Below are 21,919 nucleotides of genomic sequence, written 5' to 3'. Positions count from 1 at the left end.
ATCGGCTCAGCTCCAGCTCTTACGGCCACGTTGGGAGTCAATCAACAGAAGATTTTCCTCTCTGTCTCTCCTAATCTCTGTATACCTGACTTTGCAATAAAAATAAATCTTTAAGTAAAAAAAGATAAACTCCCTCTTATCTCTCTTTTGGAACCACAGTGGATAACATTTTTTTCCACAGGACAGTCTCTGTTGGGTGCTAGTAAATAAAGCTACCGTAAGAGCAATCCCAGCAAAAAGCCTCATTTACAATTACCTTTCCCCATCCGTGTAATTGACAGCCTCTTCAATGTTGCTTGAAGTTGAAACATCTGCTCCCGTGTGTTGATTTGTAGATTTTAACTGTTCAATTTCAGCTTTGAGTTGTTCACACTGTGAACGAATTTGTGACTTTTCCATTTCCAATAATTCAACCTGTTAAAAATATAAATTTTGTAACTAATATTTCACAACACTATCAAAGTACAAATTTAAATTTAGAAATGTAGAGAACCAGCTTGAAAAAAATACTGATTATCACATTAAACACACTCAGCCCCAAAAAACTTCTACCAAAAAAAAGTTTCATGTTTGGTCTGAATGTTAGGTATATGCTTACTTTGGAGAAATCAAAATACTAATAACCACTACACCAGAAACACCTGGAATCTAGAATTGAGAAGCTACACACTAACACCTAGGTCGTGTCAATGCAACTGACACGCATGTCTCCCACAGCACTCAAGCAGCTCAGCGTCTTACTGTGGTTTCCAAAGGCTTCTCAGCACAGAAATGCTTTCAAACCCGAGGTAAAAGCGCAGCTCCCCGAGTCTGAAGTGACAACAGATGCAGAGGTTACACTTGTCTCCTGAACACTCTTTCTCAGTAGAACAGACTACATTTCCCAGGAATTAAATCCCCGCAGCATCTTCCAGGAGCCAAACTCCTGTCTTTCCTGCTGCAGCTTCCAACAAGGAGGGACATGGTGGTCCCTCCAGGAGAGAGCTATCTGAGACCCCAACTGCAGGCGGAGTGTCCCTGAAGACCATGAAGCTGTTACCGGACATGAGGTATCAGGGTCACCAGCAATCAATCTTAACCCTGGGCTTACAAGCCGTTTCAGGCCCCCCAGGCTGTTGGCACTATGTATAGCTGTGTGCCAACCCCTTGGGGCCTCCGGGCAACATTGGCTGCAGGTGAACCTGGGTGGGGGGCGGAGCCAGAGCAGGGGAGCAGGTGGAGGTCCAGCTGTTGGCAGGGCAGCTCCATCAAATGATACCACCATTTACCTGTCAGGACGACGGTGAAGATGCAAAGTTCAGGGGCTGTGTCACTGTCCAACAACGTTCTGTGTACTACAGGACATGCACTGTACCTGACCACCACCCATTATCTTCTAGCAGTGCACATCTCCTCAAAACACTCCAATCCAAATACACCTTTACACACGCCCCCGAGGAGACCCGGCGGAATATCAGATGCTTAATGAGTAGACCACGGCAGCAACTACAGCCTAGGAACTGGTCATTCTTTCAAGCTGGAATGGACAGATGGCAGAACTCACCTCACTTTTAAAGCGATCTCGCTCAACACTGCATTTGTCCAGCTGTCTAAACACATCGTCAAGCTGCACAGCCATTTCATCCATTTCACTTTTACTCTCACTATTGGAACAGTGGCTGCATTCAGTCTTGACATGTTGCAAAGCACTATACTGTTTTTTCAGCCTTTCTATTTCTTCCAAAGCTTGCTGATACTGAGATACTATATGGTCTGGACTTTCAGATTTGCCATTAATACTTTCAACTAAAAATACAGCATCCGTTTCAGTAGACTGATGACAAGTTTCCTTCTTCACACACTTGTCACTCAGTTCTAGTATCTTCTGTTGTAACACTTTGATTTGGTCAGTAAACACTTGACACTGACTTTTGTAATTCTCTTTTTCTTGAGAGACTAGCAGCAGTTCATTTCTCAATTCATGCAACTGGCAGCCGGTGTCGTCTGGCGGCTTATCCAAAGCTTCCTGCGTCTCCTGTCCACTGGCTTCAGCTTCTGCACAGGAGGGCAGTGCCACTGCGTCACCGGTGACACTTATCTCATGTTCAACACTTTCTTCCTTTTTCACCACTAAGCTTGGGACTTCGGTCTGAGTGGCTGCAGCAGTTCCCTGATCACATCTGGACGCCGAGGTGCTGGCCAAACTGGTCAGGCCACAAGGTTCAGTGCTACCCACGAGATGCACTTCCACAGCCCTTTCTTCCACACGGCTCTGTTCTGACTTCACCTCAACATCGTGGTCCACTGCAGGTTTCGGCGTACTGTTTTCTTCTAAAATGATGACATCTTCATCATCATCATCTTTACGAGCTGAATTTTCAAATACTGGATTACTCAATCGTCGACTCTTAACATTCAAAATTGATGAGCGAACTGGAAGTTTTCGTTTCAAGCTGGAAAAAGAATTGTGTTTAAAATATAAACATAAAAATAGGGACGAAATAGATGGCCTTGAAGGAACTGATCTAAAGCAAAGGCACAGCTCATGTCACTTTCTCAACTATCTTTAATTCTAAGACATGTCCATTTATTCAAAATATTTAAAACAATACTTTGCATGGTACAGACCACTAATTTAACAAAGTGCAGATTACTGTCTTTTCAAAAAAGATTTATTTATTTTGAAAGTCAGAGTTACAGAGAGGGAGACAGATTTTCCTTCCGTTGGGTCACTCCCCAGATGACCACAATGGGCATCACTGGGCCAGGCTGAAGCTAGGAACCAGGAGCTGTACCTGGGGCCTCTCCTGTGTGAGGCAGGGACCCAAGCACTTATGCCATCTTCTGCCAATTTTCCCAGTTGGATCAGAAACGGAGCAGCGAGGACATGTACCGCTGCCCACAGGGTATGCAGGCACTGCAGCTGGTGGCATTAAACTGCAGGGCACAACACCAGCACCCCACTGTCTCTTTACAGATATAGACACAGCCAACCACTGAGATCTCTTTGAAGAGTTAGATGTACGTACTACCCCCTGCCAAGCATCTCTTCATATGACATTCTCCCAGCATTTCCACGATACATTTCCAAAACAGGAGCCTCTTCTTGAGGTCTTGAGGTCAAGGAATGGCATGGTCATATCCATTTGCCCATCCTAATTTTGAGCAACACTGAATGATCAAAGGCAAGCCATAAAGCAGACCAACAATTCCCATCCTTGTCACATGAGACAATTTTCTCTGAATTAAAAAACAGCAATCACCTCATTTTCTTATGCAGTTTTACCAACGAATTTGGAAGCAGAGTTATGCTTATTTGGTGTTTGGGATGCAATGTGGATCTCAGCAAAGACGCCCCTCTTTCACAGGCTTATCCATCTCATGCACCCTCTGACAGGAAAAGACATTTGGGGTATAACAGTTCATACGATGAACTGTTTCTTATTCCATTCACGCCAGATATACAGGCTGGAAATGATTTTCTTAAAATCTTAACCCTCCGATTCCTGGTCTTTTGTAGATAACCTATGGTTTCTCCTTCATTTTGATTTGCCTTGGAACAGCTCTCCCGGATACTCTGCCCTGTACATAGTGAACCTGAACTTTTTCTTGTTTTCTATTCCTCCTGATTTCGCAAGCCCCTTACTTACACAATGGCGACCATAGGGGATGCTGGCACCACAGGGGAGACAGTTTGCTATGTCATCATGCTGGTCCATGGCAGTTAATCTTATTTATTTCATTGATTTGAAAGGCAGAGTGCAGTGACAGGGGGGATTTTTCTTCTTTTTTTAATCTGCTGGTTGACTCCCCAAATGGCAGCAAACGCCAGGGCTAAGCCAGGCCAGAGCCAGGCCAGAGCCAAGAGCTTTCTCCAGGTCTCCCACATGAATGCAGGGGCCTAAGTAGCTATGTCATCTTTTGCTGCTTTCCCAACTGCATCCGCAGGGAGTTAGATTGGACTTGGTACAGCCTGGAGATGAACTGGATCTGCATGGGATGCTAGCACACTACAAGAAAGTAGATTAATGCACTATGCCCAGCACCAGCCCCAGTGGCAGGAAACGTTTAAACATTTATTTATATTTATTTGAAAGGCAAACTGTGTGTGTGTGTAAGGCAGAGATCTATTTGGTTCTCCCCCTAAATGCTCACAATGGCCAGGTCTGGGGACCAGGCACGAGCAATTCAACTTCAGGCTCCCACACAGAGGGCAGGAGCCCAAAAACTTGGGCATCAGCATCATCTGCTACTTTCCAGCTCAATGATCGGGACACTGGATGATCAACATAACCTTCGAGAAAGTCCGTCTCAGACTAAGGTTCCCCTTTCAGCAAGACGTCAGGTGTTGTCACACACGCAGTCACACGGTCTGCTGATCACCCCAAGAGCACACACCTTTAGTTTCGCTCCACCTGTGTTCATGCTACCACCACCCAGATGAGACACACCCACTACAACTGTAAGATCCATGTGGGGCCAGTGTTGCAGACAGCGGCCTCCTCTGTGAGTGCCTTTGGGGGATCAGCCAGCGAGTGGGAAATCTCTCACCCTTTAATTCAAACATACAAATTAAAAAAAAAATCTATTTACTTAAAAAAAAATGATGACCACTCATCATGAAGCTGTCCCTGATTATGCTACTTGATGCAGCTACGCATGCAGTGCCATCCCCTCTCAGGGTGCAGGGTGCTGTGCCATCCCGTCTGACACAGTGCAGGGTGCTGCGTTAATGCTTCAGGTTTTCTCTATTTAGATATGCTCATCTTGGGCCTGGTGCGATAGCTTAGTGGTTAAAGTCTTTGTCCTGCATGTGTTAGAAACCCATATGGTTGACGGTTCTAACCCCGACTGCCCTGCTTCCCATCCAGCTCCCTGCCTGTGGCCTGGGAAAGCAGTCAAGGACAGTCCAAAGCTTTGGGACCCTGCAACCACGTGGCAGACCCAGAAGAGCTCCTTGCTCCTGGCTTCAGATTGGCTCAGCTCCAGTTGTTGCGGTCACTTGAGGAGTGAATCATCAGATGGAAGATCTTCCTCTCTATCTCTCCTGCTCTGTATATCCACCTTTGCAATAAAGATAAAATAAATCTTTTAAAAAAAATAGATATGCTCATTTGAAAACCAAGAATTTTCATACACATATGAGAGATACAATTTGATCAAATACCTCCATAATGAGTATCCTCAGCAATTTCTTTTAAAAAGTGACACACACGTGTTAGTGAAAAATTTTGATGATAAAAGCAAACAAATTGTCATTACCAGTTCCCAGAACTTCCTTACACCCTGCAGGTCAAGCAGAATGGTATTTCACATTGCCCATAGAGAAAACATATCTTAGCCGCTGACCTGCTGCTCTCCGGGTCAGACAGGGGTGAGACACGATGATTATTTATGAGCCGTGTTGTGTAAGGATTTGTTGCCTCTGAAAGATGTCCCCTTGGAACACTTTCCTTTGCAGGAGAAAAGCTTCGACTTGAAGTGGGGGGTGTCCGAAATAGCAGTTCAGTATTAATCTGCTGGGAGTGGGAGGAAGACAAAATTTGAAAGGAATCATTTGACTGTGACGTCCCAGGTATGCTCTGCCTCTCCCCTTTGAGTGCCATCCGGGCAACGAGCCAGAGCAGCACCGAGCCACACACACGGCATCCAGAACTATCCTGAACGCGTCACACCACGGATTCCAACAGAGCAAGGAGACACATCCAGTCTACAAGCCAGTTACGATTAATGTTACATTTGAAACTGTATGAACAAAATAAAACCATAAAGACTATGCCACAGACTTACGTGGCCAAAAAACTGGAAGCAGAAAGATTTATTCCAGGTGACCCTTTACTGCATAACTTAAGAGGCCTAAGGACTCACTTTTTAAGAGAAAATAAAGACAATCATAAACACACTGCCTTTGGGGGAAGGGAACATAAAACAAAGAAAGTGCACTCACCACAAAATTCAAAAGTTAAAAAAAAAGAAAGAAAAAAGAAAGTGCACTGTTCTTTCCCCCTTCCTTTCTGGTTCTCCTCTCAAATCCTTAGCATCATAGTAAAAAACATTTGGTTGGGAAAGCAGCAGAGGACAGCCCAGGGACTTGGACTCATGCACACACGTGGGGACATCCAGAAGCTTCTGGTTCCTGGCTTTGGATGGGCTCAGCTCTGGCCATTGAGGCCACTTGGAGTGAAGCAGCAGATGGAAGAACTCTGTTATTCTCTCTCTCTATGTAACTCTGCCTTTCAAATGAATGGATTAATCAATCTTTAAAAAGCAAAAAACAAACAAGCAAAGAAGAACTGGAGAATTGTAATCGTAAGCAAACCTAAAAAGCGCAGCAGAGCAGAACGAGAGGTAAACCACCTACTCAGACTCACTCCCCGCCAAGGCTCTTAACACTGAACTCTGGCTGAGAAATGGCTGCCTGGCACTGGCACAGTGGGTAAGGCCGCCACGCGGGTTTCTAGTATCCCATACAGGTGCCAGTTTGAATCCCAGCTGCTCCACTTCAAATCCAGCTCCCTGTTAATGGCCTGGGAAAACCACAGAGGATGACCCAAGTCCTTAGGCCCCTGACCCATATGGGAAACGCAGACAAGGTTTCTGGTTTTGGCCCTGGCCACTGCGGCCATTTGGGAAGTGACCCAGCAGGCAATCTCTTTCTCTCTCCCTCTCTTTTTCTGTTTCTGCAATGATTCCTTCTGACAAATAAATGTTTAAAAACAAGAAAAAAAAAAAAAAAAAGAAATGGGAAGGCCAGGCAGCAGAGTTCACAGAGCGAATGAAACACCTTGTGGTGTGCGTTCGGTTAGCACAGAAAAGGGCTCCAGGCATGCCGTGCTGTTGTGACTTTTCCCCTTCACTGCCCTACAGTAAGATCCTTAGCAGAGTGCGTGCCTCTCCTCAGAAGCTGCCTAACTAAACAACACCAGCAAGCAGTCTGAGACTGCAGGGTTAGGAAGCAAGGGTTGGAAAGGCCAGTGAGGAGCAGGAGTCGGGGAGAAGGTGAACTACAGCATGCAAGTCCTAGCATTACATCAGTATTAGTTAAATACCATGATACATCTATAAACTGCAAGGCTTACCCGAGAAATTAATTCTGGTTGCCTGATCCTGAACTTTTCCTTGTTGCTTTAAGGGGGGAAAAAAAAATTACATTGCTGATTATTATTTCGGAAACCCATGTCCCAATGACATACCTGCCAGATCACTATATCAAATTACTTAGATTTCTTATTGAAGTAAGCTTCAATATCATTATAGCCAGTAGCCAGCTGTTATTTCTATGCAGGAGAATTTGTAATCCCCTTTTATCTCAATTAACATCCTAGGACTGAACTAGAGCTTTCTGTCTCAAAGCCATGAGTGGCAGACTTCTGAATTGGAACATCACACAGCTATCCAACTGGTTTCTTCGCTTTCAATACTGCTGTTGGATTTAATGAAGGAATGGTGCACAATAACCAAAGCCACTGGAAATGTCACGAACATGTTCTCAGTGTGTTCCCCTGGCTGACTATCCCTACGCAGCCTATCTCATCCCATTCCCATTCTTCCTCTCACATACTCAGCTCTGAGGCTGACAAAAGGCACGGTTCCCTACACCTGCTAACCTTGAGCATTTGCCCAGACCCACAAGGACAAGGTCTGTCTTCCTGAAGCCCCTGACCCATTTTTCCCCTGGCAGAAGCCCTCTTTGCTTGGGCGCCTCCCTACATGACTACATTGTATCTTCTACACACTGTTAGGGAACTCATCTCACCTTCTCTACTGACTATAAACTTGTAAGAGGAGTATTTACTTAGAATTCATTCACCTGCGTATCAGTCAAAACATAGATTCTCTTCTGCAGACGATTTTACAAAGAGTACACCAACAAAGAGCTGACTGAGCAGCAGCAGCCCACACTAACTTGCTATTCTGTCCTCCACAGCTGTACCTTTTCCCGTTATTCCAGCAGCCAGGGCTGCAGACACCCACTGCCTCCCACCACATGGGGATAGCACACTCACCTCTTTTTGTAGGTCTTTTCGTAGGTGGGATGCACCAGATCCTCATCTTCAGGTTCTTCTGGAACTTCACAATTTCTGGTCAGAAAAACCACATGGCAATAACACGTCACCAGTGCCTATTCAATACTCTTAAATAGTACAGTGTCTGCAGGGTACTACCAACTATATGGTACCTGAACTGCGGGTCAGGGTTATTGGAGCAATACCATTTTTCTGGAAGTTGATCTATCCCATCTGGTAATTTTCGCCACTTTAGACAGGAATCACACTGAACCCATGTCTGATCAGGACGTTTCCTTTATTATAAAAACAAAATAAAACAAAACAAAACATAAGCATTAAAAAAATGGAGACAAATACCTCATTAAGTTTTTATCATTGTGGAACCAGTGTGATGGTGCTACAAGCTAGTCCTCCAGCATGTGGTACGGGCATCCCTTTACGGGCATCAGTTCATATCCCATCTGCTTCACGTCCAATCCAGCTCCCCGCTTATGGCCTGGGACATTAGTCTAAGACAGGACAAAGCCTTGGGACCTTGCACCTGTGTGGGAGACCAGGAAGACGATCCCAGCTCTCTGCTTTAGACCAGCACTGTTCTGGCCACTGCGGCCATTTGGCAACAGAATCAGAAAATGCAAGACTTTCTAGCAAGCTCTCCTTTCTCTCTAAAGTTTGTCTTCAAAATAAGTATTTTTTAAAAATAAAAATGCTAGTCTTCATTGTTCCTACCAAAAAATGAATGGTACTTAATTTCTTTCCTGAAAATTCCATAACATAAAAAAGTTTATTGCACAGTAATTTGTACTTTTTAAAAGAACTGTTTCAGATTATCTTTATAGATAAACTTCAGCAAGGTGATTTAAATGTTTTATTTAACAGTATACTATTACATATGACTTGTGATAATGACAACCTAAAAATGTTTCCAAAAGCCTTGGCCAGAAATTTATTTGTTATCAGGTACAAGTCAAGTGTGCAGTAAAATCTATTATGAATATGACGCAACAAACCACTCTACCACAAAAAAAGTTAGAAATTATTCTTGTCAAGAATTTCAGCATATTAATTTTGTATTTGATTAATCTACCTTAATTTTGTTTTGTTTAACATATTTTTACTTATTTGAAAGTCAGAGAAACAAAAATCTTTAATGCACTGGTTCACTTCCCTAATGCCATTTAAGTCTGGTCCTGGTCAAAGCCAGAATGCATGAACCACTGTGGTCCATAGGATGAGTGGCAAGGGCACAGGTACCTGAGCCACCCCTGCTGCTTCCCAGGGAGTGTGCCAGCACTAAGCTGGATGCAAAGCTGAACCACAACTAGACTGCTGTATGGGCTAAGGATGTCGAAGAAGTGGCTTCACCATTGCCCCAAACACCTGCAACATGCCTTTTAAAGCCAGTTTTCAAAATCTTATTTACACATTAATGTAAAACTTTAAAACAATCCAGAAATTGATAAAGTAAAAATTAACACTTTATTTCAGAATACGACGTTTTCATTTTTACTTGAAAGGCAGATTTACAGAGAGGGAGACAGCTTCCATCCACTGGTTCATCTCCCAGTGCCCACAGTAGCTAGAGCTGAGCTGATGCAAACGTAGGAACCAGGAGCCTCTTCCCCATCTCCCACATGGATGAAGGACCCCAAGGACTTGTGCCATTCTCAGCTGCTTTCCCAGACCCTAGGCAGGAAGGTGAACAGGAAGTAGAGGAGCCAGGATAGGAATTGGTGCCCATGTGGGATACTATGTTGCAGGTGGAGGATTAGCCTGATAAGGCACTGCGCCTGCTGCTAGCAGAAATTTATAGCTTTATATACAGATACTTGGGGGGGGGGAGGAATAACACATAGAATCTACAGTGAGCATTGTAGCATACCACATTACATCACTATTTCAGATTTGATAAACAACAGTAGAAAGCAAAAAGTCGAATCCTGCTTCTACTTTTATTCAGTTTCTAACACATGCCCCACAAGGGGAATACAAAGGGTCAAGTTCTTGGGCGACCTGGAGGACATTCCTGGCTCCTGGCAGCAACACGATCCAGCCCCAGCTGTTGTGTGAGTTGGAACAGTGAACCAGTAGTGAGAAGATCTGTCACTTGGTCTTAAAAAGAATTCAGCTTAAAAAAAATGACACGGATGGGGACAAGAACCGTGGCACAGCACATTAAGGCACAGGCATCCCATATCCAAGTGCTTTTTCAAAGTGGCTCCGTTTCCAATTCAGTTCCCTGCTAACAAAACTGGGAAAGCACCATATGGCGGCCCAGGTACGTGGGTCTCTTGTTACTCCTATGGAAGATGCAGATGGAATATCTGGCTACTGGCTTCAGCACGGATCATCATAAGCCAGCAGGGAGATCTCTATCACCTTGTCTTTCAAACACATAAATTTTTTTTAAGGATTTATTTATTTATTGGAAAGTCAGATATATAGAAAGGAGGAGAGACAGAGAGCAAAATCTTCCATCCGATGATTCACTCCCTAAGTGAGCACAACGGCCGATGCTGTGCCAATCCGAAGCCAGGATCCAGGAACTTCCTCCAGGTATCCCACACAGGTGCAGGGCCCCAAAGCTCTGGGCCGTCCTCGACTGCTTTCCCAGGCCACAAGCAGGTAGCTGGATGGGAAGTTGAGCGGCCGGGATTAGAACCGGCAACCATATGGGATCCCAGCGCATTCAAGGTGAGGACTTTAGCTGCTAAGCCACATTGCCAGGCCCCAAACACATAAATTTGTTTTAAAAAAAACAGTGAGAAATGCATGCACTGAACTTCAGCCTTGTTTTCCACTATGTACGAGTGTAGATGGATTTGCTCACTCAGTTACGAGAATATCAATATGCATATGTCAGGAAGTCCTTGTCAAGCACCAGACAACTGGAGGAAGTGTCATGAGGACAGAAGCTTATAGGAAGGAGCCTGGGTAGTATGTTAAATGCCACATGGTTACTTAGAAGAATTAGAAACTCAACTCAAGTTTGGCTTCAGAATGTAATTCTACTACACTCAAAGTTTTTCAAACAGTTAGATGTAATCCATTAGTGAATCATGAAATTAACCTAATGGCTGGGTTTCAGGACGGGGCATCTCATGCCCGGATCCTGGACGCCAGTCACCACGTGCACGTAGTAAGCTGTCCCCGGGCCTGTCTGGGCTCCAGGGACTGCTCCCTTTGGGGTGAGTACACCGACCGAGGAGAGGTCTGCCGGCCTCATTGAGCAGTGGATGGGATTGGGGAGGGGCACAACATTGGGCCTGGGAGTTTAAACTTCCTGCAGCCTCTTGGCTGTAAGTGGGTCCTGGGACAGGATGTCTCATGTCTGGATCCTGGGCGCCAGCCACCATGTGCACGCCTGCTGGCTGCCCGGCTGGGGAGCTCTCGGGTTTTAGTTCTTTGAATCACTGCTTAGGCAGCTCCAGGTTGAACCCACTGTGCTTAAGGGATGTGAGTCAATCCTTAAGATTCCCAATGACAAAGTTCTTCCTTTGAACAACTTGTAATCACTTAACAATGCTGAGCACCGAACACCAGTTCATGCAGAAGCTATGGCTTATGGCTTGTGCTGCAGAATTATATCATGTTACCTGACATGATGATGGATCAGCAGACGGGTCACATTATATAGGGCAATGACATTAACTAGCACTCTAGAACCATATCCGGGGGTAGATTCTGTGAGGGATGGGTGGGTCACATCCTGTAGAAATTCTAGCCCCACGGGTTAGCTCAAGAGTCGGGGTGGTGATCGACTAATCTAACTATAACCAAGGAGCTTGCCATCAATCACAGGTAAGGGAACCCGCAACAGTCTGGACTGGTCAGAGCAGCAGCACCCAATTGTGCATCCTGAATAGGGTGTGGGGTGGGCCAGGCTGCAGCGTTCACCAGCTCACATACATGGCCAAATGGAAGGCCAGACTGTTCTGGGACTGGCCTAAACCCAATGGCATGTATGAGAACTGTGTCTGGGAGTGGATCAAGTGGAGGAACTTGGGAAACTCCCCTGGCGAGTCTCAGCTCCCGCTGGTGAACATGTGATCCAGACCTGGGGGTTGGACAAGCTGGGCAAAGTAGATCCAATGGCTGGCCATTGTGTGAATTGGTAATGGAGCACGATGTACTAGGCAGGACTGAGCAAACCTTAGCCCACAAGTTAAACTAGAAACCAGGATGGAGCACAGGTCATGCCAAGCTAGGCTCTTGCACCTACTGGTCTACATGAGTTAGGAACACTAAGCCACAGTGTCTTAGGCAGAGGCCTGGACAGGTGAGGGGCTGAGCCAAGCTGAGTCAGAGCAACCACTGGCATGTGCATCATCTATGGCTGGGAACAGGCCCTGATGGGGAGCAAAGGGACACCCTAGCTGGTTGGAGGTTCCCACCAAGGGGCGTGTCGGCTGGAATGGGGGCTGTGTTCTGATCAGCATACAGATATAGTCTCCCTTGGCAAAAGTGTGGACTGGCACTGGATACACCAAGCTGGGCCAGACCCCAACACCCTCTGGTGTCCTGGAGGACCAGGGTAGATGTGGGATGGACTAGGCTAGGTCTCAACCCCTAGTGAGCCTTATGTGAGCCATACGTGGGTATGGACAAACCATGGCTGGGCTGAAACATCCAACAGCAAGAACCAGACTGAGTTAAAGGCCAGTCAGGAAAAGCCACTGTTTCTGCTATGACAGGAGGTGAACTGAGTAGGCCTCGCTCATGAACCCCTGGTATGTGCAAAATCTGGCATTGGAAGGGGTTCTGATGAAGTAGCCTGGGCAACTCCTCTGGCAGGACACAGTCCCTGCAGGTAAGCACAAGCAGCATGATAGGAAACAGCTCAGAACAGGCCATGAAAAGTTACCCACTGGCATACAATTGGCATGGGTCAGGGGCAGACCAGGCTGAATCAGTTCACGTCATCCACTGGCAAATCCAAGCACCAGAACAGAGTGTGGGTCGAGCCAAGTTTGGTCACGACAAAAACCAGTCCACAATACGGAATGCCAAGGTGAGGTTGCCTGAACCAGATGTGACTGCAGCACCCAATCAGCATGCATGAGAACCAGGAAGGGAGGAGGCCAAGCCAGCAGGGAGAATAAGGGGGGGGGGTTCCCTTGCTGGACAGCTACTCCCACTGGAGAGTGTGAGCTGGGATGGGGGCAGTCCAGACTAAGCAGGGCTACATCACCTGTGTGCCTCATGTGGACTAGATCAGGGAAAAGCCAGGCTGGGCTGATTGTTCCTACTGGTACAAACAAAATTAGAGTGGGCGAGGGTTGTTTGGGCTTAGCCACAGCATCAGCTGGCAGAAGCTGGCACTGAGGGCTAATTCTGTCAAGTCAAACCACAGAACTATCTGGAGAATGCATAATCTGGGAGTGAGAGAGACCTGGGAGGGAAATAGTGGGCTCCTCCCTCTTGGGTTACCACTTCCACGGGAGGGCATGAAAACTAGGACAGGGGCTGGGGTGGCTAGACAGAGAGGCACTCAACAACATTCGTGAAGGCTAGATAGTGGAGCTTGTTAGATGGAACTAAGCTTTAATAGCCATCGACATGTACAAGAGCTAAATGGGATGTGGGACAGACTGGACTGACTAGTCTGCTACACATACTGGCAAACCAGGGTAGGGGACGGGCCTGGTGGGGGTTATTGCGAGTCGCTCTGACTAGGCTGCAGCTCCCACTGGTTTATGCGAGGGCCGAGTATATGCTGGGCAGAACCAGGCTGGACTGTAACACCCATTGGTTCCAGTGGAAGTCGGGTCTGAAAACAGAACCAACCCAGCAACTGCAACCACCAGCTGCTGATCAGGGCGATGGACTGTGCCCTGTGCTTGCTAGAACACACAAGAATCTGGTCTGGGAACACCTCAGACAAAGTTTCTTTGGGCATCTCCCCAATCGAAATGCCAGACTCAGAACCTTAACCAAAAAAAGACAGAAGATAGAACAAGTCAATCAACTACCTCAGCTATGTGTTAGCAGCGAAATACTGGGTAAATGGAGACTTTATTAGGGACTGTGTCAATCAGCGGATTCTTCAACAACCTCATCGTGCTCGGAGTGGTGAGATTGGCATTGACTCATAACTGGTGAACTATCGAAACCACTTGTGCAAGTATCTCAGAGCATGCCCCATATCCGGGACCTGGGGTGGGTGCGAAACTGGGTGGGGCTTCTCCCTCAATATTCCCTTTACCTCAGATACATGAAAGAAACAATATGAAAATAATAGTCTTACCCACCTTCCTATAGCTCTTGAACCTTATTACCCTAATTAACTATGTAAAGATTGTCAAAAATATAATAATAATAAAAAAAAGAAATTAACCTAATGGGTCAAGGTAACAGTTTTTCAACCACTGCTTCCTGAATGTATACAAAGCATACATGTCTACACCCCTTCATCTACTCTGTGCTGTGCTGACTCATGTTGCACAAAGTTTTACGATGCTAAGTTGGAGTTGTAACCTTGTAGAATATTCTATAAATACCACATTTTAGTATCAGAGTGAAGTTTTTCTCTTTTAAAAGAATATACTCACTGTATATCTTCAACTGGCAAATTTAGAGGATATTCTGAATTTTTCTTCACTTTCATTTCATTCCAATAATCATTCAGTTTGTCTCCCAGTGCTTGTATTGTAAGCCTTAAAGGAGTAAATTACAACATCCATTTAAGAAAAACTTTAATATAGAAATAAATCTTTGCAAATGCAAGAAAGCATAAACCATCTATTTATACAAACACATGGACACTGTGAGGACTAGAACCTTCTAAATCGGAACAGAATATTTAAAGTACAGTAACTGCCCCCGGGAAACTTCTCTCAGTTACCTAGGGCCGTGTTGAGAAAATGCGATCAGGGAGACCCAGCAGCCTTTATAGCTCAAGCCCAAAGAAGCAGCTTACAACCTTCAATTCCAATTGGAACTCAAACTCCTGGGATGTAAAAATAAACTACCAACAGGAACACTTCAAAACAGCTTGTGTTCCACAATAAAAACTCTGACCACTTCTTTATTTTCTTTTGTGCAAGCAGAGAGATAGACAAAGAGATCTTCTATCTGCTGGGTCACTCTGAAAATGGCCCCAACAGCCAGGGTTGGCACAGACCAAAGTCGAAAGCCCAGAGTTGTACTGGGGTCTCTGACCTGGATGCCAGGACCCACACAGCTGCCTCCCATGGTACACTGAGGGGAGCTCAACAGCAGCAGAGCAGGCAAGACTCAACCAGTGCTCACAGTGGATGGCCGTGTCACTAACCACATTCCAGTGTCAGCCCAAGCAGAACTTTCTGTTCACTGGTTAAGATGTCACTTGCAACACTGCATCCCATAGTGGAATGCCTGGGTTCAAATCCTGGCTCTGCTTCCAATCCAGCTTCCTGCTGTACATATTTGTACAGGCAGCAGGTAAGAGCTCAAGTACCAACAACCCTGCTATCCCGTGGAAGACCTAGAATGGGTTCTGGGCTCTTGGCTTTGGCCTGCTCTGGCCCTAAAATTGCAGGCACTTAGGCAGAGGCCCAGTCCCAATGCTGCCGGTATGTGGGGAGTGAACTAGTAATGTGTGCCTTTCAAGTGAAATGAAATGAAGCCATGTACATTGAACACAAGTCCCAGAAAATGAAAAATTCTGAATTTAAAATAAAGCTTAAAAAAATCAAGACTTCAGCATTTTCTACTCTGGCAGGTTCCTATTAGACATGGCTATTACCTTATAAATTATCTCTAACTTTCCCCCTGTTCACTTTATTTATTTATGTGCTGGATAGAGACACAAAGCAACACTGTAAGAGAGGGAGGCAGGGATTGGATGACTATTTAAATGAGCCATCAGCCAGAACCAGACTGAGGTCAAGGCCAGGAACAGGGGCTCAAGCACGATCTCCCATGTGAGCACAAGCACCATCTACCTGAGCCGTCACCACTGCCTCCCAGTGTCTGCACTGGCAAGAAGCTGGAGCTGCAAGCTACAACACAGCATCAAACCAGGGACTCAGACAGGTATGCACGAATCTTAACCAGCGCCTAAGCCTTGAAGCCAGGTTCCTACACCTCCTGCCCGCTTTAGCCTTCTCCAACAATTCCCCTTATCAACCATAAATGTCAAAATAAGAACAAATCTTTGCTCCTAAACTTGGCATTCCATTTTGACTCTTTGCATCTCTTTTTTTGTTGTTGGTGGTCTTCTTTCTTCACATCTCTCTTCTCAAACTCTGATTCCTCAAGCCATGAGACTGTACAAACTCCAATTGAGAACACGTCTGGAAGCAGTACCTGCAAAGCCACAGGGTCTGCACTGAAGTGCAGCCTTACTCAACAGGCTATTACAGTCTCTCCACCTGCCAGCAAGACGTACAGGGGGGCATGTACTGCCTCGGCTCTTGTCAACACCTGCTATAAAGCCTTCTCACCTTCACTTGCTCCACTTCTGGCCCATCACGATCAGCACTTCTGTGCCCTACTGAAAAGGTCACGAAAACAGTTTTCTTTCCTTTTTGGTTTTCATTTAGGGTGAAGATACTTGAAACTGATTTTTACTCCACAGGCGGGAGTTTTAGGTCAATTTTGTCCACATGAACAGTTAACTTATTTAGCATTCAGGAAAGATAATCATTTTCCCACCATACAACAATCCAACCTTTGATATAAAAAGCTATTGGTTCGTGTAAAAATAATCAAATGGCTCAGCACTGTGGCCCAGGGTTAAGACGCTGCTCGCAAAGCCACCATCCCACATGGGTGCCATTTAATATCCTAGCTGTTTCACTTCCTTTCCAGCTCCCTGCTAATAGCCTGAGAAAAGGAAAGAATGGACAAAGTGTTTGGGACACTTCCGCTCACATGGGAGACCCAGATGAAGTTTCTGGCTTCAGCCTGTCACAGTCTGGGTAGTTTTGGCAAATGAACCAGCAGATGGAAGATCTCTTTCTGTGCCTCTCCCTCTCTATAATTCGGACATTTAAATTTAAAAATCTTTAAAAAGTTGTGTGTAGGAGGTTTGGCACATTAGCCTAGTGGCTAAAGTCCTTGCCAGGATCCCATATGGCCATCGGTTCTAGTTCTGGCTGCCCTGCTTCCCATCCAGCTCCCTGCTTGTCACCTGAGAAAGCAGCTCAAGATGGCTCAAAGCTTTGGGACCCTGCACCCGCGTGGGAGATCCAAAAGAGGCTCCAGGCTCCTGGCTTCAGATCGGCTCGGCTCTGGCTGCAGCAGCCACTTGGGGAGTGACTCAAAGGACAGAAGATTTTCCTCTCTGTGTCTCCTCTCCTCTATATATCTGACTTTCCAATAAAAATAAAATAAATCTTAAAAAAAAAAAAAAAAAAAGAGCTGCATGTTGAATCCAGCACCATTGCACAGTAGGCTAAGCTTCAGCTTATAGTGCCGATATCCCAAACAAAAGTAAGTTCAAGTCCCGGCTGATCCACTTCCAATCCAGCTCCCTGCAAACAGTTTGGGAAAGCAGGAGAAGATGGCCCTTGCCCTTGCGTCCGTCCACCCATGGGGGAGACCCAGAAGAAACTTCTGGGTTTAGACTGGCTCAGCTCCAGCCAGTGCCACCATTTGGGGAATGAACCCGGAGGGTGGAAATTCTCTCTCTCTGTGTCTATCGATGTGTCTGTAACTTTGCCTTTCAAGTAAAAATAACAGATTTTTTTTTTAATTGGAAAGGCAGATCAGATTTACAGAGAAGTAGAAACAAAGAAAAAGATCTTCCACCCACTGGTTTACTCCTCAACTGGTCACAACAGACAGAGCAGAGCTAATCCAAAGCCAGGAGCTAGGAACTTCTTCTGGGTCTCCCACGCCGGTACATGGTCCCAAGGCTTTGGGCCGTTCTTTATTGCTTTCCCTGGTCAAAGACATGAAGCTAGATTGGAAGTAGAGAAGCAGGGACATGAACCAGCACCCATATGGGATCCTGGCACTTGCAAGGTGAGAATTGGCCATTGAGCCATCATGCTCATGGGCTAAATGAACCCATCTTTTTCCATACCAAAAATAAATGTTAAAAAAAAAAAAAAAGATTTGTATGAGACTGACGCAACTTTTTTTTTTTTTTTTTTGGAAAGGCGGATATACAGAGAGGAGAGACAGAGAGGAAGATCTTCCGTCCGATGATTCACTCCCCAAGTGACCACAACGGCCGATACTATGCCGATCTGAAGCCAGGAGCCTCTTCCGGGTCTCCCACGCGGGTGCAGGTTCCCAAAGCTTTGGGCCGCCCTGGACTGCTTTCCCGGGCCACAGGCAGGGAGCTGGAAGGGAAGCGGGGCTGCCGGGATTAGAACCGGCGCCTATATGGGATCCCGGGCGTGCAAGGCGAGGACCTTTAACCACTTGCGCCACCGCGCCGGGCCCTGATGCAACTTTTCAATGTCCAAATTCAGTAAATGGGAATTTTCTAAAATAAACCAGGGATGTGCATTGCAGCTTAGCAGCTTAAGTCAATGCTCGGAAGGCCCACATCCCACATGGGAGTGCCCAGTTCAAGTCCAGGTTCTTCCACTTTCAATCCAGCTTCCTGCTAATGTATCCCAAGAGGCATCGAACAATGGCTAAAGTACCTGGTCACCAGTCTGTCTGTCAGCGTGTGGGAAACCAAAGTAAAACTTTGGGCTCCTCAATTTTGCCTGGCCCAGCCCTGTTACAGCAATGTGAGCAAGCAGCAAACAGAACACTTCTATTTCTCTGCTTTTTAAACAGATGAAAACAGAAATTTAAACAGTAAAGATTAATTCAATTCCAAAATTAAAAAGTCTGGGTCATCCAAAGTGACGTTCGCCTACTGCTTAGGTCTCTGCGTCAGCAAGATCATACAATGACCTCCATTTCGGTTAGGTTATGGAAAACCTGTATTTCCTCCTTTTTTTCCTTAACCAGTTTTAAAAGGTGCTTATAAATTTCACTAATATTGAGAACAAACTTTCAGCTTTTTGTTTGTGTCAGTTCTCAACTTACTGCCTTTCAGGTTCAAATCCAGTGCAGCATTCAACTGCTGCGCTTTGGACACAGCCCTTCAGGCACACAGGGAGATGGAGACTGGCCGTCACAGCACAGCCTGCACTCCAGCACTCCCTGCTGATGCCACCAGCCCACAGCCTCCACTGCACAGCGCCTTCTGCAGACGGGCTGCAGCCCACTCCACCCCGAAAGGGCTAAGCTGCCTGCTCATAACAGCACGTGCCAGCCTTCTAGGTCCCCACAAAAACGACTGACTCCTCTTAATGTTTACAAGTTTATCTGGCTAAAGTTCTTTCCGTCTTATGGATAACTTCATATTTAATAGCAAAACCATCACCACTCTACAGAACTTTCAGAAAATGTATGAGTGAGACAATATCAATGAACCCATCTTTTTCCATCTCAGAAGCAAAATGAATACATCAAAAGTAGCATTTTTTACCAGCATTACTGATGAGTTCTGGCCAAAGTTGAAGAAAATTAAGTAAATGCCTTTTATTTTATTAAAGATTTATTTTTATTGGACAGTCAGATACACAGAGAGGAAGAGAAACAGAGAGGAAAATCCTCCATCTGCTGGTTCACTCCCCAAGTGGCCACAAAACGGCCAGAACTGAGCCGATTTGAAGCCAGGAGCAGGTTTCCGGGTCTCCGACACAAGTGCAGAGTCCCAAGGCTTTGAGCCATCCTCCACTGCTTTCCGAGGCCACAATCAGGGAGCTGGATGGGAAGCAGGGCTGCCAGGATTGGAACTGGCACCCATATGGGATCCCAGCGTGTTTAAAGCATGAACTTTAACCTCTAGGCTACTATGCCAGGCCCAAATGCCTACGTTTATTATTTATTTATTTATTGCTATTCCATTTCCTGTTGCAATCACTAACTTAAATAGGTTACATACCTGTATTCATTGGTGTAATCAAAATCTTGCTTATTATGAGTTGGCTTAAGGAAATTACATTCTATAATTCCAACTACTCCAACACCCATGTTGTTTGCCTGAAACAAATGAATAAATAGATGAAATCAGCATTTAAACATAAGCCATGATTATTGGGAGGACAACAAGGAACCCCACCAGTGTGAGACCATAACCAGCTGTTATCTTGTGGAAAACTCCAACCACACAGGGCAAAGGTCCAGAAGCAGCTGGAATAAAAAAGCATGGACCTAGGAACTCCCTAATGTTCAAGCCATGACAGCAAATGCAAGAGGCCTTTCTTCTAGCATATGCTGCTTAATCATTAGCCTATTACAAAAAGATACTGTCCACTGACTGAAACCTCCCCAACCCCTTGCACACCTGCATGGAAATGGCATCCTGTTTCAGATCCTCCTCCTTAGGCCTACAAGATCCTCAGTCTTTAAAAGTCTTTTGCTGGGCCCTGTGGAGTGGCCCAGCGGCTAAAGTTCTCGCCTTGAATGCACCAGGATCCCATATGGGCACCGGTTCTAATCCCGGCAGCCAATTCATGTCCCGGCAGCTCCACTTCCCATCCAGCTCCCTGCTTGTGTTTGGGAAAGCAGTCAAAGATGGCCCAAAGCCTTGGTACCCTGCACCCGTGTGGGAGACCTGGAGGAAGTTCCTGGATCCTGGCTTCGGATTGGCACAGCACCAGCCATTGCATTCACTTGGGGAGTGAATCATCGGACAGAAGATCTTCCTCTCTGTCTCTCCTCCTCTCTATATATCTGACTTTACAATAAAAATAAAAATAAAACTTTAAAAAAAGTCTTTTGCTATTGATAAACTTTGGCTGTTGACCATCAGTCAGTAAACCGTGTGTGTGCTCATCTGCTTCATGTACCAAGTGCCTTGCTGCTGGACAGTGACATATTTACCCAAGTTACAAATCCAACTGCTAACCATGTTCAGGTTCAGTCTGCAGAGTTAGCCCCTTTAAGTGCTGGTCATGAAGACGCTGAACCGGAAGCCTATTCTGCATCTCTGCATCCTGTTCTACGGACGCTCCATGGAAAGCCCCCTTCCTTCGGCACCACACGCTGTCCTTTGCAGCTCCTCAGTCCACTGCTCTCCGTCAGCCACTGCCAAGGACTTTCCCCGTGTCTGTAAATGTTCACTCGATCTGGACAGTCCTGCCCACCATCTCCAAAGCAGCAAAGTGACCAAGAGATCTAATTCACCCCTTTTTCCAAGAAGCCCCTTCAGCTACTTGCAGGATTCCTTCATCCTCTCACCAAACTAAGCTCTGGATGTTAACAGCGTTGCATGTAGAGCACAAAGAAAGGTAAACCATATGAAGTGATACCTATTTCATAAATGTTTACTCAACACACAGAATGTGAATCCCCGTCAGCTGGTAAAGACAAACATTGGCTACTTTAACAAGCCTATCTTTACATATTCAAGCTTAATATACAGACTTCACTGGCCTGGAAAAATGGGCCATGTTTTCATTATATCAAATTCACAAATGATACAAGGCAAATTCAGGGCTCAGCACAATAGCCTAGTAGCTAAATCCTCACTTTACATCCACTGGGATCCTATATGGCGCCAGTTCACGTCCCAACTGCTCCAGTTCCCTTCCAGCTCCCTCCTTGTGGCCTGGGAAAGCAGCAGAGGATGGCCCAAAGCCTTTGGGATCCTAAACCCATGTGGGAGACCCAAAAGAGGCTCCTGGCTTTGGATCAGCTCAGTTCTAGCCATTGAGGTCACTTGGAGAGTGAAAAAGCAGATGAAGAGCTTTCTCTGTGTCTCCTTCTCTCTGTAAATCTGACTTTTGAGAAAAATGAATAATCTTTAAAAAAACAAAAAAGGAAAAACCATAATTTGTTGTGTAGCAGAAACCCGGAATAAGTGCCATTGTTATCTTACAGCATGGCTACTAGATTTTTACATTTAACTTCTGACTGCAATTAACGGTTGCAAAGAAGGCAGCAAAGTTCATTTATTTGCACAGAAATGTTATATTCTGAGCTCATGCATG

General features: G+C 45.6%; 1 protein-coding gene across 2 annotated transcripts in view; it reads right to left on the bottom strand.

The window, feature by feature from the left end:
• Window positions 1-21,919, bottom strand: part of MORC3 (MORC family CW-type zinc finger 3) — a 52,478-nt gene that overhangs the window by 2,368 nt on the left and 28,191 nt on the right. Inside the window, exons 9-16 of one of the 2 annotated variants that reach the window (XM_040980799.1) lie at window positions 19,870-19,967; window positions 14,540-14,644; window positions 8,159-8,281; window positions 7,986-8,060; window positions 7,059-7,104; window positions 5,329-5,495; window positions 1,544-2,432; window positions 257-414 (exon numbers count right to left, since the gene is read on the bottom strand). In XM_040980799.1, the coding sequence (XP_040836733.1) occupies window positions 257-414; window positions 1,544-2,432; window positions 5,329-5,495; window positions 7,059-7,104; window positions 7,986-8,060; window positions 8,159-8,281; window positions 14,540-14,644; window positions 19,870-19,967 (1,661 nt within the window). Of the gene's footprint in view, window positions 1-256; window positions 415-1,543; window positions 2,433-5,328; window positions 5,499-7,058; window positions 7,105-7,985; window positions 8,061-8,158; window positions 8,282-14,539; window positions 14,645-19,869; window positions 19,968-21,919 lie in introns of both variants that reach the window. The other variant, XM_040980798.1, reaches the window with a different exon arrangement.

Source organism: Ochotona curzoniae, unplaced genomic scaffold, assembly GCF_017591425.1.
Source record: "Ochotona curzoniae isolate NIBS_2020 unplaced genomic scaffold, NIBS_Ocur_1.0 contig_3498, whole genome shotgun sequence".
Taxonomy (NCBI): domain Eukaryota; kingdom Metazoa; phylum Chordata; class Mammalia; order Lagomorpha; family Ochotonidae; genus Ochotona; species Ochotona curzoniae.
The sequence above is the reverse complement of the archived record's forward strand: the minus strand, read 5'-3'. Positions and strand labels throughout refer to the sequence as shown.